The 17,422-nt window shown below is 39.6% G+C and overlaps 2 protein-coding genes across 2 annotated transcripts in view; one reads left to right on the forward strand and one right to left on the reverse strand.

Moving 5' to 3' along the window:
- Nucleotides 1-4,267: 4,267 nt before the first annotated feature.
- On the reverse strand, nt 4,268-12,292 carry LOC135469876 (MAP kinase-interacting serine/threonine-protein kinase 1-like). Its single transcript, XM_064748505.1, has 8 exons — nt 11,999-12,292; nt 11,059-11,236; nt 9,417-9,514; nt 9,073-9,194; nt 8,714-8,850; nt 8,286-8,541; nt 7,809-8,108; nt 4,268-7,599 (listed from the first exon to the last, which is right to left on the reverse strand). Exons 1-8 carry the CDS (start codon nt 12,014-12,016, stop codon nt 7,287-7,289), a joined length of 1,422 nt encoding a protein of 473 aa, XP_064604575.1. The 5' UTR covers nt 12,017-12,292; the 3' UTR covers nt 4,268-7,286.
- Nucleotides 12,293-12,840: 548 nt separating this feature from the next.
- Nucleotides 12,841-17,422, forward strand: part of LOC135469822 (calcium homeostasis endoplasmic reticulum protein-like) — a 45,232-nt gene continuing 40,650 nt past the window's right edge. Inside the window, exon 1 of the mRNA XM_064748431.1 lies at nt 12,841-12,984. Coding sequence (XP_064604501.1) covers nt 12,960-12,984 — 25 coding nt within the window. The 5' untranslated portion in view covers nt 12,841-12,959. The remainder of the gene's footprint in view (nt 12,985-17,422) is intronic.

Raw genomic sequence — 17,422 nt, forward strand, 5'->3', positions numbered from 1 at the left:
GGATAAATTGAAGTCTGATTTATACTGACTGCATATTTCATTTACTAGTCGATCGACGGTTTATTTCTTTTTTTTATGCCAAAGCCGATGATTACAAACGTACATGTGTGTTAGATAAGTGGTTGTTCTTAAGCATGCATGCATCGTAAGTAACTGGAAAGAACATAAAGGGAGTCCTCTATGTAAGATGAACGACGAATTAACTAACGCACATACACCACATAGGATTTAAAGTTTAATGTAGCTCAAACACCACTAAAGTAGCATCCAGTTTCGGTGTAACCTGCCCTCCATACAGACAATTTCACTAAAAATAACAACTCGAACCTGTCCTTATATTTGGTATCCACCGATTCACAAAGTCTTCAGCCATCAGGTACCTTGCGAGAAGTTCGAAATCAAAACAAGGCGGGCGTTGGATTGACATGTTTGATTTAAACGGCTGGGTTACTCTTATAAAACGTGGTTTACCGATGATGCCTTCGACACATCTACACTTCGGATGACTTAGGGAATCAATGCATACTAAATATGTGTAGGGTTGGAGTTGCTATTTTTAGTGAAAATGTCCGTATTGAGCTAGTTTGCACCGATGTGAGAGTAGAGTCCTAACCAGCTTACATACCAAGTGAATCGGGGAACAACATACACAGCTTACAGAAAAACAAAGCCCCAACATGAATGTGTCTTGTTCCAAACACAAATGGCATTGAGCGTACACACTGCTTGTTGCATAACCTTAAGCGATGAGGCGTCAAGAGGCACTTCCTAGTGTCAACTTCTCGACTTCTACATGTGTTAAATTAAAAAAGGGAAGCTCCATGTGCCCTCAGGTGGCATTTCAGATCAGCTTCACAGCTAAGCGGCTGACGTGAACGCCAGGAGACAAGCAGAGCGGAGGCGGATTGCAAACGAGCAAAGTGATGAGCTCAGACCGTTAGAGCAAAACATCGATTTCTCTGTGAACCTTACTAATTACAGGCACGGCTTGTAACATGAAACCAGTGTATGTAACAGCCTGGGTCAACAGAGCAAAGCGATGTCAGCAACGGCTATGTATACGTGGAACAACTGCTTTTTCACATCAGTTCATTTTTGCCGATTTATAATGTCCTATGTCTTGAATGGATTTCAAGATGAGACAGGTTTTGTCTCAGCTATACTTTCATATATGCCTAACGTTCTGTACAGGTATATCTATAGATAATCTTTTGAATTATGTCTCAGCATTTTAACCTGGTGTACGAAGGCTCTGGAATTAGCAGCATGAGTTCTATTTGTACAGACTGTAGTCTTGTTTTAGCATAAGTAAACACGACATGTAGGCGTACAAACGGTGGAAATGAAATTAAATACTTCCAATTCAGACATGAGGAAGAGAAATAGCCATCTATATGTTATTACTGTCTTCATATATGAGGAGAATAATAACATATTGATGCCACAGAGACCAGTAGTATTCCGTCTATAGATTCGAATGGTCTGTCAGCATGTATCCGCTTTAAGTAAACATGAAAATTAAAACCTAACCAATGAAAGGGTGAAAACTGTAACCATTTTTCAGATTGGCGTTAAAAGGCGTGAGCGCGCGAGCTACTCAGCCACAGTTAGGTTAAAGTTTAAAATCGAGATACAAAGGCCTGCAGCTATGTCCAAGATGTCTATAAACCACTTGCAGAACTAGCCACAACACAGGTGAGTCGTTGTCCTCTATGCAACTGTTCACATTAGGCAGATTTGACTTATTTCAGTGATGTTTTGCACAGTATAGTCGACAGTGTCCAGTTTATGTGGTGGCTTATTCGTTGCTAGACAGTTTTCAAATTTTAACCGATTTTCGGGGATACCCTACACAATTTCACCGCAATCTGATTAGTACTACAAGCGTATTTTCCTTCGTGGATAAAGATCATTTTTACATGTATTATATGACGCCATATACATGCGATATGACTTTTTTTGTCAATTATCTACGGCACTCTGTATCATGATCGCAGACGTGTTTCTTCTGTATATTCAACATCCGCTTGAAGCATGACTTGGGTCTCTTTACCCACACAGTGGGCCTGCCCATGCACAAATCTACCCACTCTAGCACATTTCAGAACAATAAACCACTTATTCTGTATACACTATACTAAAGTTTTGTGTATGGAGGCGAGAGAATTGATGATGGCCTAGTTTTACACTCACTCATGCATGACGGCACTCATAGGGCCACTGACGGTGACAGGACACGTTTGGCTTAGAGGGAAAATCTCATCAAATGACGCGTACAAAACACTTTATTTTGTTCTCGAGACGTCACAGAAGGGGCCTTTGTTGTATGATATCCAAGTAATATGTTCTAGACTTACACGTGGCTTACCACATACCTGTCCATTCATTCCCTGGTGATGTTTTTTTTTACTTTCATTTCATTTCCACGGCTTATATGTTGAAAGAACGAGCTGTGAGGTATACTTAACATATTAACCTGAATATATGATCAACTATTTAATTACTTAAAAAGTTAAAATAACATTTACATACGAACTATTTTTGTTTTATTGGTCTTGACGTTTTAATTCTAATCATGTATAACCTTTCACAGGTGTGAGTTTCCGGCCAGATAACTGCTCTATTCTATACCTGATTGGATGATTATATACAGGGATACATCGACATCAAAGGCGCCAACCCGCGTTCTACGAAGCCCACGGCAGACTAGAGTTTCTTTTTTACCAGCTTTTCCACCTGTGAACAATACACGAACTTTGTAATGGCCATACCATCGTCTTCAATCGCTTAATGTCACCAAGGCCCCTGCGTCCAGAGGCGGGATTGAACCGGAGCAGTATCTTGTATGTTCTGAAGATAGAAAGGTGACATGCGCCTTAATTATGACCATTCTGTAACGACCGCTTCTGAAACTGTATAATAAGAGCCATAATGAGGTACAGCTCTAATGGTCTGCGAAAACAGGTGTTCGTGCCGTTTAGAAAGTGGTAATCTTTTACAGTATTTAGTTTCTGTGCGTGTCAGGATGTTATGGTTACGATAGCGGGGTAAGGATTGCTTTTGATGGTCGCTGGAGGAGCACTTTTGACAAAAATGACATGAATGAAAACCTTTTATGTGTATAACTGTATAGGTGGTCGTCGGTTCGAAACCAGGTTGTCTCAGCATATTTTAGCCATGTGCAACAGAGACTCTAATTAAAACAATGGATACAACAAACATTGACCTGTTTAATTTGGAGGTAAGCAGCCTACCCTGGCTCTGGAGCGCCCTAAAATCTATGTCCTGTTTACCAGGGTAGTCACGTTTGCCAGTTTGGAGTGACAGACAAGTGCTGAAGTGGATAGAGTGGTTTGTGAGGGGGCAGGGGGGGGGGGCAGGGGGGCAGCACAAGAAGCGGATGTCCCGTGCAGACAGCTGTGGCGAAGTAAGAACGGCTGTTCTGGTGTAAACAAGTCCGGTTTATGCGGACCTGCTCTCTCCCCACTACCCCTGGATCCACACGTTCATGCACCGAGTCACTGCGTGATGTGTCTGTATACAGAGTTCGTGTGTACAGAGACCCGATGGGTATTCAGGATCTCACTCTCCTACGTCTACGCTGACATGGAATTTATAGTGCTCATAACTGTTTCTTTATTTGGTTGGTGTTTTACGCCGTACTCAAGAATACGCTTATCACCTACATGTAGCAGTAAAATTCGACTGTGTCTCGTCAAAGACTCTGTCCACCCGAGTTGAGGTACAATATACTGTATCCCAAGTACACCCGAGACTGACAAACTTATTAACTTATTAGATGAGATATAAGCGTCGAATGTCGTACCACATATCCCACTCGGGAAGTGAGAAAGATCGACTCAAGATCAATTATCTCACGATTAAGTTCAGACAAGGAATGATTCTTTACAAAAGCTAACGACGAAAAAAAACTTGCTTTTTGTATATTTGCATTTTTTCCAAACCTCTTTGAAAAATACTTAAACTTGGTACATCGTTTTCCAAGTGAATGGAATGTTGACTATAGTCGACAAACCTGGTCACGCCGCAGAACACCTCAGACTATTCAAAGAGCGCACATACACTCTACATGAGCTGTCCACAGTTATAATTCAACAGGCACCTTGTCGTCCTTAAAAGTCTTTTGTAAGAAGTGATTCGAAAAAAAAGAGACAAAGCTCACTGTAAATCAGGCTTCAATTAATCAATCATTCAATGGAAACTACCAACATACATGTACACTTAGAATAATGAAACGGAGACAGTGTTCCAAAAGGTCGAAACGTTTATTTTCATCAGCATACACAGACGACTTCGTCACAAACTGAACAGGTATCGTCGTGTTAATCTCGTGACGAGATTAGCGTAAAATAAAGCCAAAAGAAACAGGAGTACAGTTATAGGTATAATGATATATAGTCCATAGGTTGTATCTCGTACCTGCAGTCTGCAGTTGCCATGTTCGTGTAAACATACAGCTTTAGGTTTGAGGGAAGATCAGCCTTGTACTAGTCACATACATAACAGTAATCAATAACATATACGATATTCATTTGTATATTAAGGATACTCCTGCACTTAATGACGATGCATAACTGACTTAGCAAACACAATCACTGGGTAAAAAAATAAACAAAAAGAAAACGAATCCCTCCTCTGTTACCAGTCCCTTAACAACTGGCGTTTCAATTTAACAACATAAATGCGTAGCTGGATCCAGACATATTGGGGGGAACACTGCAGCCTGGAACTCAGCCATGCTGAGATTCAAGAAAATAACCTCTACTCTGGACTGCTTGTATTGCCTGGCGGAAGATGATAGCTGGCAATGGGACAAGGAGCACATGAAAACCTGTAGATGACCAGGACTATTAGACAGGCTGCTTTCTGGTGGCCTCGTGTCTGCACAGTTGTGAAAGAGATTTGGCACTATAGATTCTATTGTAACATGAAAGTGCATGTATGCTATTACATTCCCTGAGTATTACAAATAACAAGGGTTGCTTTGAGAATTATCTAACAATTTCTTTGCTCTGTCCATCAACCACATGGTCAGAGTGAGCATCAAAGCATGTGAAAACAATGGAAATTAGGCTTGCCAGGAAGTCAGGGGAGACTAGGTGAACAAAATTAGGCCTGGGATACGTTAATACAGATGGGAATGTCATTTGAGCAGAAAATCACAATTGCTCTACATCATATCATTATCACAATACAGTTCAACCAAAGACCAGAGAGGCAAAAAAGTAAACCTTCCAACAAGTGAACAATTTGACCAAACACCCCATGCTATGGGTCTCCATTCGCAGTTTTAACATTATGCATGGAGATGGTCACAGCTAGTCTTGTGAAAAAGGGTGCCTCAAGTAAGTAGCTATCACCCTCACCCATGTCTAGGCCTACTACTATTCTGGTAAATGGCTGAAGTGTTTTTCAATACTGGCAGTTGGGTGTCAATAACTGACTACAAGCTATTCCCCATGACAAGGTTGTTCTTTGACAAGACAGCCGTGTTGAGGAATAGTATGGTACAATATATTTTACATCTTCATAAATAGCAGTCATCTGCACACAGGCAGTTGTCACATGTTCAAACATACTGTTGCATTCACTCATCTTGTGCTTTGGACTCTGCAGCAACATCGATAATAACTTCATATGCATGCATATACATGAATACATGTACAATCAAATATCAGTCCAAATATCCACTATCATACCAAATGCTTGCAAAACCTGCTAGTACGCAGAGTAATCTAGCAAAATTCAAACTGCGTTTCAATCACTCAACCGAACCAAGCCAAAAAAAAAAAAAAAAATTAACAGAAAAAGCTGCTCAGCTTTGAAATACACATCTACAAGTACAAAAAGCATATAAAAGTACAATCTCAATCTTCTAAAAAAATATTATGTGTAGCACAACTCTGCTATTATACATAAATGAGCCAGGGCTATTATTATAAAGCATACCACAAGTTCACAATATTGGTCCCAGGAACTATCCAGAAGACAGAAATTCTTCATACTGCTCACATCTAGCAAATAATGCTCAGTCAGTATGCCACTAGTACCGAATAGTGGAGCAATTATTTTGGCAAAAATTTTAAGCAAGCTAAAACTACACTGCTGGAACACTGCCAAAAAACATGTGAAGCTTATTGGATGCCAAAGATTGCACTTTTGAAGGGCAAATTAAGCACTGTTTGTGATGAGGTGACCAATCACAATCAGTTCATCTGTCACATTTACACACCTCAGTCATACATGTATAGGCCACATCGGTTCTATTATATAGAATACATATTTAGATCTAGTACATTTATCCGTTGACAGCATTAATCTAGCAGGTCAGTCACAGCGCACTCTCAGAGGTAGACATTCTATCACGGAACCCCACATCAGGAAACTGTGTACAAGGATATTTGATTGTCCTTTGATATCAATGAAAAAGGGTATGACTGGTATTACTGCATATGTAAATGGGAATGGGACCAATCTTTCACTTGTACATTTTGAGCTGAACTGTTCAACTATGACCCATTCAATGCTGGATTTACACGAAAATAAAATGCCCCTGCTCACGAACAGTATAAGTTTTATCAATCACAATAGTTAGCTTGGATTTTTCCATGGTATTATGCACAGGGCCATCTCAAATGAAGACTTGGATTTGGTATTTAGCAAAGTTAGACAAATATTTTGTATCTTACATGTACAACGATAACTAAAGTCTTTATGTTTCATGTCAACCAAAATGTATATAGATATAGTATTATGTTTAACAAATGCTCACATCTTTTTCCTTGTGCGATGATAACAGTGTGTGACCACAATAATGTACGGAAACTAAATGTTTATGCAGTTGTTCCCCCTGCTGACCCTTTAGCACCGACAGTCACAGAACAAGTTCCAGCAGACTGGCTGCTGGTCACACCCCATAGCATGAGGACAATGTTCGGTGTCTGGACATGATGGCTGGGCAGAAGAGGGCCTGCATCTTACCCATGGAGAAACCAAAACAACCTTCAGGCCACTCCATTCATAGACAAATCAAAACCAATTAACACATCTCATAAATAAGCACAGTGATCTTAATGCAACTTAAGTTCCAACAGAAAGGATTTACAAGTCCATGAACACCCTTTTCACAACCAAGGCCAAAAAAAAAAAAAATGTTCATTCATTTGATGAAAATGGAATTGATGAAGGAGAAAAAAATGAAACAAAATGAAATCGGTCAAATGGATGATGAAAGTATGAGCAAATGAGATGGGATTTTCCTGAGTTTACGGGAAGAAATCAATTGAGGTTTGAGATCCTTCAAAATCACTGCTGCAACTGCTTTGGCTGTTGCGCTGCGCTCGTCGCTTGGCTAAACTTGATGAGGGAGGGGACAGGCTCATAGGGGGCAGGCAGATGCCCTCATCACAACTGTCATTGTCGTCATCGTCGATATCCTTCAGGGGCTTGTCATCGTCTCCAACAAAGAATCGCGGCACATCAGGGTGTAGGTCCGATATGGCCAGGTGTTGTTGCATCATACGATTAATAGAAATGGCAGCGTCGGCAAATGACTCCAAATCCTTAGTGCTGTTATGCCTGGAAAAGACCAAAGCATTTGGTAAGTCCAAGTGCCAACAGGCGTCTGACAAAGCTTTTATAAAGAAACATCACGAGGTTATCTCTTACAAACCTTTTCCTTAAAATTTAAACGATCTTGGATTAGAACTGTCTGCTGGACAAAGGCTTGTAAATTATCTAGCTTAATTCCAACCGGGTTAACAGCCTGGTTTAGGAGGCATCCTTACCTGAGGAGAAGTCTGGGCGTCAGAAGTGGGGTTGCTGCTGGGGAGTTGGCCACCCAGGGGTGACACAGGACATCTCCGGCTGAGTATCGCATGGCAGGATCTCGTACTAACAGGTGTCTGATCAAATCCTTCGCATCTTCGGATATCACAGCCCAATCTCCCTCGGGGAACTCAAAGATACCATCTTGGATGCGGTTGAACAGACTCTCCTGACACTCCTCACAGGCCTCACCCTTCTCCCAGCCACAGTCCTCTCCGCACTGCCCATAAAATGGAGGGTAGCCGCATAACATGATGTACCTGGCAAAATAAATCACAGGTTCGTTATTTTTTTTTTTTTTTTTTTTTAAAGCTACACTGGTTCCTTTATATTTTGCTTAAAAATTTTTTTTTTCGACTTTAGCATACACGTATTGATTGAACAATCCACTCCTCGAAGCTTTGTTACAGGTGGAAGGTTTTCAGCTTGGTACTTACAATATTATTCCTAAGCTCCAGAGATCACATTTCTTGTCATAGGAGAAGGATTCCCCGACCCAGGCATCCACCACCTCCGGGGCCATGTACTCGGCTGAGCCTACTGGAGTCTGTAGCTCAGGTGTTGTCACGGCCTCACTGTCCGACTCAAACATCACTCCGCTGGCCAGGTCAAAATCACAGATACGCAACGGCACCACCTCTCCCGCCTGTTCGCACAGGATGTTTTCAGGCTTCAAATCCCTGTGAGCAATACCTGCAACCAAAAAAGCAGCCATTTATTTCAGGTCACAACATACATGCTTGAAACATCAATCTTATTTTGGTAACATCCCATCACAGAACCAATCCCTCAAATGAATTTTTTCACTACTCCCTTGAATCCTAGCAATAAGATATTTCAAAACAATATAAATATGAAAACTTACCTTTGCAATGTAAACAGTTCAAGGCAATGGCAATATGTTTCACAACCAAACTTGCTTCTCGCTCAGTCAAATGGCCTCGCCCTTCAATGTTCTCCAGCAAGGTACCACCATACATTTTCTCAAAGACTAAATAAAACCTGGAATATGAGGAGAACACTATTTAGCAAATCGCTTTATTTCTAAATGTACGGTAAAACTGTTACTCAACACGGCATATACATGTACATATAGCATTCTTCATGGATTTATTGTAATGTTTCAATGCTCTGATCATGTTACAGTGCGTGAAATCCTCTGCTCAACATTGTTTCAGTAGGTGGTCCTCTAGTTAATAGCATTACAGTAATAAAAATCCTCACCTTTCCTCCTCCTCAAAATACTCAACAAGGCGTAAGATGTTAGGGTTATCCTGGCACTGATGGAATATCTCGATCTCCTTGAACACCTTGCTGCGTAGCCTCCCTTGACTCTTTTCTATCACCTGTCAGCAGAAACATGGCACCCATTACAAATTGGTCAAATACATGCTGGAGGTAAAAACTGAGTAACTTTAAAACCTGCAAGGAAGAAAGTAAGATGCACACTCTGCATACTTAATTTACATGTCTATGTAACATTTTATATTTTTTTTCTGGGAGGAAAATAATATGGATTAAAAAACTACATGAATCAAAACTTGCACAAGTCTTGAGTGTAAACCTACCTTAACTGCATACTGCTTCTGGGTGTGATCATTGACATAGGTCCGCACTGATGCATATGCTCCCTTCCCTAAGATCTCTCCTGTTGGCTTATATATGTCTGCAAAAAAGAAATGAAATCTCTTCATAATGATTTGCCAGCTTGGGAGTTAATATATAGCACTGCGCCCGATGTACTAACACCTATACCTAAGTCTGCAAACTGCATGTGACATTTAACACATCTGGTGATTCGTTTGTTTTCTAGGTCAAAAGAGAACATCGACATGGAGTTGGCTGCTGCATTGATCAACATATAGACAGCTGGAGAGTAAATAAAAGGGGACAGCACATGACTGCCAGCTTATTGTTTACAATGAACAAGGTCAGCTTTCACCAAGGGAACTCATCCAATAGGTCAGAATGACTACAACAGCTGAGTGAGTCAGACAGTTGTTAAATATGTGACCTAATAATGTAAATGTTGCCATTTGAAACAACCAGAACAATATGTACAGCTGTCTCCTCAGGCGATATTGACAACATTTCTAAATTGGCAGAGGACCATTTAACGCCACGAATGCTAACATTGTTGTACAAAACAAGAAAATCAATGTCACAAATGACCTGTTGGTATGTGCACAAGGCAATTGTCCAAAAGATAACACAGTACACAGGAAAATAATCTTGTCAATTTATTAATGTAAACAAATTATAAACAACTGATGGTAAAAAAAAAAAAATATGTGCACTAAAGTACGTACAACCATGTTAAGTCTGCTGAGACAGACTGAGGTCATCGGTCTCTGTAACCGTGCTCTATGTCTTCAAATGCTGAAAACCTTTATGACCACGGTTTTCGCACAGGTCAATTACATTATGGTACCAAAACTAAACCCACCAAATGTGGTGCCATGGTGTAGTGCTGTGCTAAATGCATACACTTTTAAATTTATTGGATAAAAATTTCAAACAAAGCAAAGGTGAGATATCAGTCTGATGTAAGAATCAAAATAGCCTGTGATACTAGTTCCTTATACATGTACAAGTTAAATGCTCTCTGTCCAGGTGAGTGCTCAATGTATGAATTTAGCAGCACTGCAACTCAAAAGCCAGCCTGGGTCTATAAGCAGACCCTGGGCTGCCAGAGCAGCTGGGGCAGGGGTTCTTTGTGTCAGCTAGCAGGTTAATTCTAGCTCAAGCACAAAACAACCCAGTTGGCATGAATCTAGGTCACTGTGAATGAATGCTCAGGAAAAACCTCTGCTGACAACACGCATACATTAGCATATCATACAGGGCAGTCATGTGACCATGACATCGCCAGAGCGTCAACCAATCAAAATGGCCCAATACGCAGACAGGAACTGACAACACACACTCCGGGTACTAAGGAAAGGGGAGTTCTATTAATAGAACTGGCTTCATGTTGGGTTTTCCACATTTCTCTGCCAAATCACTGACACATACTACAAAATTTGCCTCACAGGTTTCAAACCTATCATTGGTCATTACAACCAAATATGTCCACAAGTTGTTGCATTATAGACAACCCAGGCAAATTCTACTAATATGATACAAAATAATGTATGCCTAGCATATTTTGTAACCTGTACAGCTGACAGATATGGCTACTGAACAGAGAAGCCTATCTGAACTACTTACCATGGAAATGACGTTCTTGTCGGTCCCTTGCTCTTCTCTTCTTCTTCCGTGCTTTGCTGGTCTCATTGTTGTTAGAATCATTCATTTTCAAACTCAGACTGAGTTCGTATGAACAATTTTCTAACAACAATGAGGTTGGCCTTGAAGCTGGCACAGGTATTGGGTTCATTGTCTCCATCTGAAAAAGAACACAAGAGTATAACTTTACTTCACAGGCTGTTGCCATTCCTTAATTGAAAGAAAGGGCGCCGGGGTGGGCACACAGTGGAGTGCTGATAACAAACTACCACAGCAGGAATTATTTATTTACTTATTTGATTAGTGTTTTGTGCCATATTCAGGAATATTTCACTTCTACGACGACGACCAGCATTATGGTGGGAGGACACCAGGCAGAGCCCGGGGGAAGTCCACGACAATCCGCAGGTTTCTGAAAGACCTTCCCACTTAACAGCAGGAATTAAGCCAGGATTATAAGTAATGTAACAATACTGTAAATCCATGTCACTGGCTTGAATCCACAGGTATTCTCACCTGTGATTCTCTTCACCAGAGGGGGTAGGGTATAGCTGTTTATTTAATCCACAGAAATTACTCTTACAAATATATATGTATTAACCCATCAATCAAACTATCCAGGATAATACTTAAAGAAGGTAATCTAAGAATGTAATAATTGGTCAACGTTTTCAATATCAATATTGGGAGTTTTCCAATCCTGAACAAAATTAACATAATAATAACACATGAAAGTCAAAAATAACCAATAGGTTTTTAAATCAATCAATTCAAATATTTTCAATTATAGAAAGGCAACAGTAGTCATGGATTAATTTCCTTATGTCAATTATGAACAAATAAATCTGACATCACTTCACCTCAAATAGTCCAGATATTAATCAAAGGTAAAGCTTTTATACAGCCAGTATTTTGTGCTTACCGGTCGTTCTGGAATCATGATGTGAAGTAGGGCTTTCACTAAGATGGTGAAATAACAAAATCTAGCCGAGTTGTATATAACTCTCTGGACACCTCTGGAACGCCGTGTAAAAGACGGCAGTTCAGCTTATTAACTGCTACAAAAACAAAGGCACAGTCCGCTACTTCAGCCTGGACGGTAAAGTCTCTCCTCCTCACAACTCTGGGTGTAAAATACACGAACATCTGAGCTCGAGAGAGCTATCGCCTTCTGCTACCTCACCATATCCTTTCTTCAGCCAACACTGGCTATGATGTCGTCAGCAGGCCTATTTATACGGCCCGTGCCTCGACTACGTAGCCAATCCGGGTGAGTCACGCCAGACAACCTGGCAGTTTTCGACCACGCTACATTTGTTTACGTCGTGGAGAGTGGCGAGATGTTTACATCAGCACGGAAGCCATTAAACACGGGATTTATGTGCAGACCGATCGCTCCACAGGCTAAACAACAATGCAATGTTACGCAATACTGTCACACCACCCCCGGGAAAATATATGGGACAGGTTTATGCAGCTAAACCCTTGAAAATATCAGTTACTCACCCCCAAAAGAGCTGTGTAGCCAGAGCCCAGCGCACGGTAGTCGGCCATCACATCTCTCACTCAAAACAGTGCTTCGTGGCTTTCCGTCTGTTAGATACATTTATATGGAAAAAAGTAAAATTCTTTACATACTCTCTTGAAATGAAATAAAAAAAAACAATTTGCTATGGAGATTGTTGGGAATAAAAAGTTGCATGTCTCAAATATAGGCCGTTAACGGAGTTTTCCGGAAACATCCGAAAGAGTGGAGCAAAGCTGAGAAAATGGCTGCTGCCATGGCACACTCATGACTTTTCCTCAACAACTGTGTCTCGTCTGTATCAAATTGTTCTTTTTCTCCCCCAAATCATACTGAAGATTGCAGCGATTACTTCAGGATGGATCTCCCTAAACCACCAGAAGGTAAAATGGTGTAATTTATCAAAATAGGTAAAAAATGGCAACACACTGTCGTTGTTGTTGTACATATAGCCGGTTACCGTTGTCCGTCTAAATGAAGGATTAAGCAGGAGCCGGTACATTTTTGGTGCCTGAAAATAGTATCATGACACTTTTTGCGTTTGTACTCCATGGTATTAATGGAGAAAATGTTCAGCTTGACAAGTAGGGGCCTACAAAAAGGTCAGTGTTAAATTCAGTTTCATAAATCTGTATGATCAGTTGACAGCGGCTAGAATAATATGATATAATACGTGAATATAATTCGTTTGCAATATTTCTCTCCTGTTGTATGTGTATGAAGCAGTGTAGTGAATGGAAAAAACAGTGAAGCCTGAGACTCGATTTTGGCTAATTGCACATGGAAGCTTCATAAAACTCATTAAACTGAGGAACACTGTATCCCCAAAATTGGTGAAAGTAATAGACAAGTCATATCTAATCTGTTGAACATGTGTTGTATACAGGGTCATTCCCCTCTGCATCTCGATGACCAGCTGTTACTTTCTCATTAGTTTGTTGACTCTAAAACTGAAGTCAGCAAGTACACGTGTATCCGGGGTCAAGGTGGACACAGAATGTGGTGGACCTGGAATTGTCATTGTATTTTTCTTAATTTTCTTAAGATATACATGTACTTACTTGAGTCATGCAGTATTCATGATAACAAATGGAAGGACTCTGATGTGTTCATCCATCATAAAACACACCTTGGACAGTTCTGAATTATTTCCAAACAGCTGTATGTGTGTCAACCAAGCTGTACATGTTGACAAGTGAATTGAAATCCCATGTCCATCCTCAGAATGGATGCATGGATTTTAGTTTCATGTCAGATGTCTTATTTGTAACAGATACAGAATGTTGTCAGCCTATCTTATTCTCTTGTGCCCTTCTTGAAAACATTAATGCCTGGAATAAATATGTACTTTTTTTGTAAGAATAATTGTATTTAGTACATGTAACTGCAATCTCACATAGGGATTATTGTCATGATTTTGAAGAAACCTATAACTTGTTTAAAATTGAAGCTATGCAGATGTATTAACATATTTAATCATTACAATTAAATGATTATTCAGGTCAATGTTTAATAACACTCCAACAGCTTACTCATTTTTTTTTTAGTGCATTAAACATTGTTGTTCATATTTGAGTTTGGACTCCTTAGCATAAGGTGTACTGACAAGCTGTCATTCAACATCATTTGCTTGATGGAAAGACTTTGCATGTAGCTTTAGTGCTTTTGATTCACAAAAGCGTTACGAAACTGTTGCTTATAGAATGTTGTTTAAACTACTTTACAAAGTTGTTGATACAGGGTGTTGTTTAGGCTACGACATAACACAAGAAGGATTAATACTTTGGATAGTGGCTTTACCTTTGTAGTCAGCTTTTGTTTTCTGATGTCATGCTAAAAGCTATCTCCATGTTTTGATATCCATTAGCACCAAAGAGAATGAGCCTGGATTAGGAATGACCCGACAAATAAAGGTACAATTGTTCACAGGGTGGGGTGACGGTGGCATACATTGAGGAGTAGTAAAGCTTGAAAGCAACCCCAAACATCCTTGTAGCTTAATCTACAGGGGTTCGATAGGAACTTTGTAGTGATACACGCATTACAGTCTTTTTCAGGCAGGTGGGTGGGTTTGTTATTTTTCCATGAAGCCTAACCAATAACAAAATTCCCAGTTTTTGAAATGTAAAAGAAGGTCTTTGAAACCTTCGGTTTATGCTTGTGGTTACTAATATTAAAGCCTGATTGTTACACCTACAAAGCAAGTACCTTTTCAGTGTATCAGTTGTTTATACTGTATACGGTGTCACATTTGTACATACATGTATTTGCAAGAGTTGTCTGCGTAATGGTGTTCAAGTGTAAAGACATATGCACATTAGGTGATCACCATGCTTTACTATGGTCTGTCACATGTGGAGCCAAATGTACTTATGTGAGGTTATATGCAAACTGGTTATTCGGATATAATCGTTTGTGGTATTAGAATGATTACAGGCTAAAATTATTTTGACTCAGTTAAAATGAGAGTCACTGATTCTCTGTATCACAGTTTACCAGCCCTTGTTTCGTTTCTTGTTTATTTCCATTTTACTTGTGCTGCTTTCATTTCTCAGTAGCTGATTGTATTTGTGGAGCGAATGTACGTACGATAGAACAACAGAACATCGTAGACTTTATGCGGGTACATGGATATTTATATCTCATGCCAACACCATCATAAGATTTACAGAGGATGTTCCCATAATTTTAAGAGGTGACTGTAAAGCACATTTAGCTTTAAAAGGTATTTGTTGATATTTGTGTCATTCATTGGGATGCTTAAACCTTTAAATTTCGATTGACAAAAAAATTTGTCTTGTATTCCTCGCCATTGAGGATTAACAGAAGATATAGTGTTTTTAGTGTTTTTAGCAGATTTTATTATTGGGAGCAAAAGCAGGATATGAAAATAAGAAACACATTTCTAAATTCAAAATACATAGTTGTGGGCTTATGTTCAAAATTAAAATAAGGGCTAAGGGCTAGAGCCCTAAGGGCACCTGTCCTTTAGGGCTTATGTCTCAGATTGGCTCTTAATATGGCTTCCTTTAAGGGGGAAAATTTCCAGGTGTGTTTGTTTGTGTTTGATAGATTGATAAGTTCAATCCATATGTTAACTAAGATCAAGGAATACAGTAAGCTATTAATAAGACCTGAGCTTCACAGTGACACTTTTGGGCAATGTGGTAAAAATCCGAAAGACATGTATCGGTAGAAATGTAAGTGTGAAATGTAGGAAAGAGTACACAGATAGTTTTTCTGGGTGGAATTTAACCGTCTGGGCTTTTATCTCTTGCTCTACTTCCTCAGCATTGACCGACCTCCATGACTCCTTCATTTGCTGATAGGGTTGGAACCTGCCTGTAAATTAGCTAGGTCATAGATAAAAACATCACCCCATCTTCTCCATGTACTCTGGCTCACCCCAGATTTTATTTATTAACCGCCCTAATAGCCAGAATCGGTAATCTCTGAAAAAAGATCTCTGGAAATGAAATTCTGTAAATGTTCCTCCAAACAACAGTGCCATCCTGTTTGCCCTCAGTTTAGTATCCTGCAGTTGGCATAGTGATTTTTAGATCTTCAAGGTATTTTTTTTCTGAGCAAATATCTACTATTGTAACTACATGTGCAACAGTCATGCCAGATGCTGCACTTTGTGACCTTACAGGTATGCAACGTGTGCATATGACAAGAAATGGATTTATGAATAGAAGATAATTACTTTTTTAAGTGCATTTTATCGGCGAGAACAATATTCTTTGCAGCCACTTGTGGGCTAAGTTTTCTTATCATGAATTTTCATGACAGATTTATCAGTGCTGCTTTAATGTTTGATTTCAGTGTTACAGTGAAAGAGTTACTAACAAATGGAAGTCAGTGCAACTTTATTTTTGCACATTACATTCTGAGCGTTTATTTCCATGAAATAGCTTTTTATGGCATCTTGAAAAAATGTCAGTTTGGTATGTGGGAGTGGGAAATTAATGTTAATGTAGTATATACATTTTTCTGCCAAGGCAAATTCATCTCTTTGGTTGAAATTTATATAACCTTGAGTTCTTGCTTGATCAGACTCAGTTACAGGTATAGTTTCATATGCCAAATTGATGTATATTTACAGGTAATGATCCAATGTTTCTGAGTACAGTGCTGTCCCTGGGGTGACTGTGTCACAGGGGTGCTCGTGTTATTTGTCAGGCTAGCCTAAAGAATGACCACTGTGTTTGGGAGGGTGGGGGTGACTGAATGACTTGTCAGTCTGGGTTGATACCAAAGCAGGTCGTTGGGTAAACAGTCTCCTCTACTTTACACCAGGTAGACAAAAGTTATCTCGTCATTTACTAAGTGATAATAGTCTGAACCTTCTCACCGTCACGCCATTCAGCAGATGATATGGAAGACTGCTCATTTGCATACTCTCCCGTCAACACAGATTTCTACCAATCAGAATAGAGATCCCCCACATCAGCCCATGGTATTTGTGCTCAATTGTCTCCTGACCAAGATTTTGCTTGCAGAGCCCTATCTGTTGTTCTGCTAGATTTCTCTTCCACATACATGTAGATGATTATTTTTCATATTTATAAATTTGCTTTTGACAGAAAATGTTTGTAGACAGCATGGCTGTTATATTGAATTTGAAACTACATGTAAATGTATTTTAACTGATCATAAACAATATCAACAATCACTTAAATTTGGTGTGTGAATTTGGAATGGTCAGTGCACATTTCCACGACTGCTGATTTTCTTCATGTAAGTCGATGAAACTTCTGGTTTTTGATGAATCCAAAGTACATGTACACCATGATGTATGAAAGAAATATTTTATGTCAT

The sequence above is a fragment of the Liolophura sinensis genome, chromosome 7, assembly GCF_032854445.1.
Source record: "Liolophura sinensis isolate JHLJ2023 chromosome 7, CUHK_Ljap_v2, whole genome shotgun sequence".
NCBI lineage: Eukaryota > Metazoa > Mollusca > Polyplacophora > Chitonida > Chitonidae > Liolophura > Liolophura sinensis.

Coding starts and splice junctions, on each gene's coding strand:
- LOC135469876 (XM_064748505.1), bottom strand. Junction 8,851..9,072: donor TATTTTGAGGAGGAGGAAAG/GTGAGGATTTTT, acceptor CTCATATTCCAG/GTTTTATTTAGTCTTTGAGA. Junction 7,600..7,808: donor ACGCCCAGACTTCTCCTCAG/GTAAGGATGCCT, acceptor GGTCTTTTCCAG/GCATAACAGCACTAAGGATT.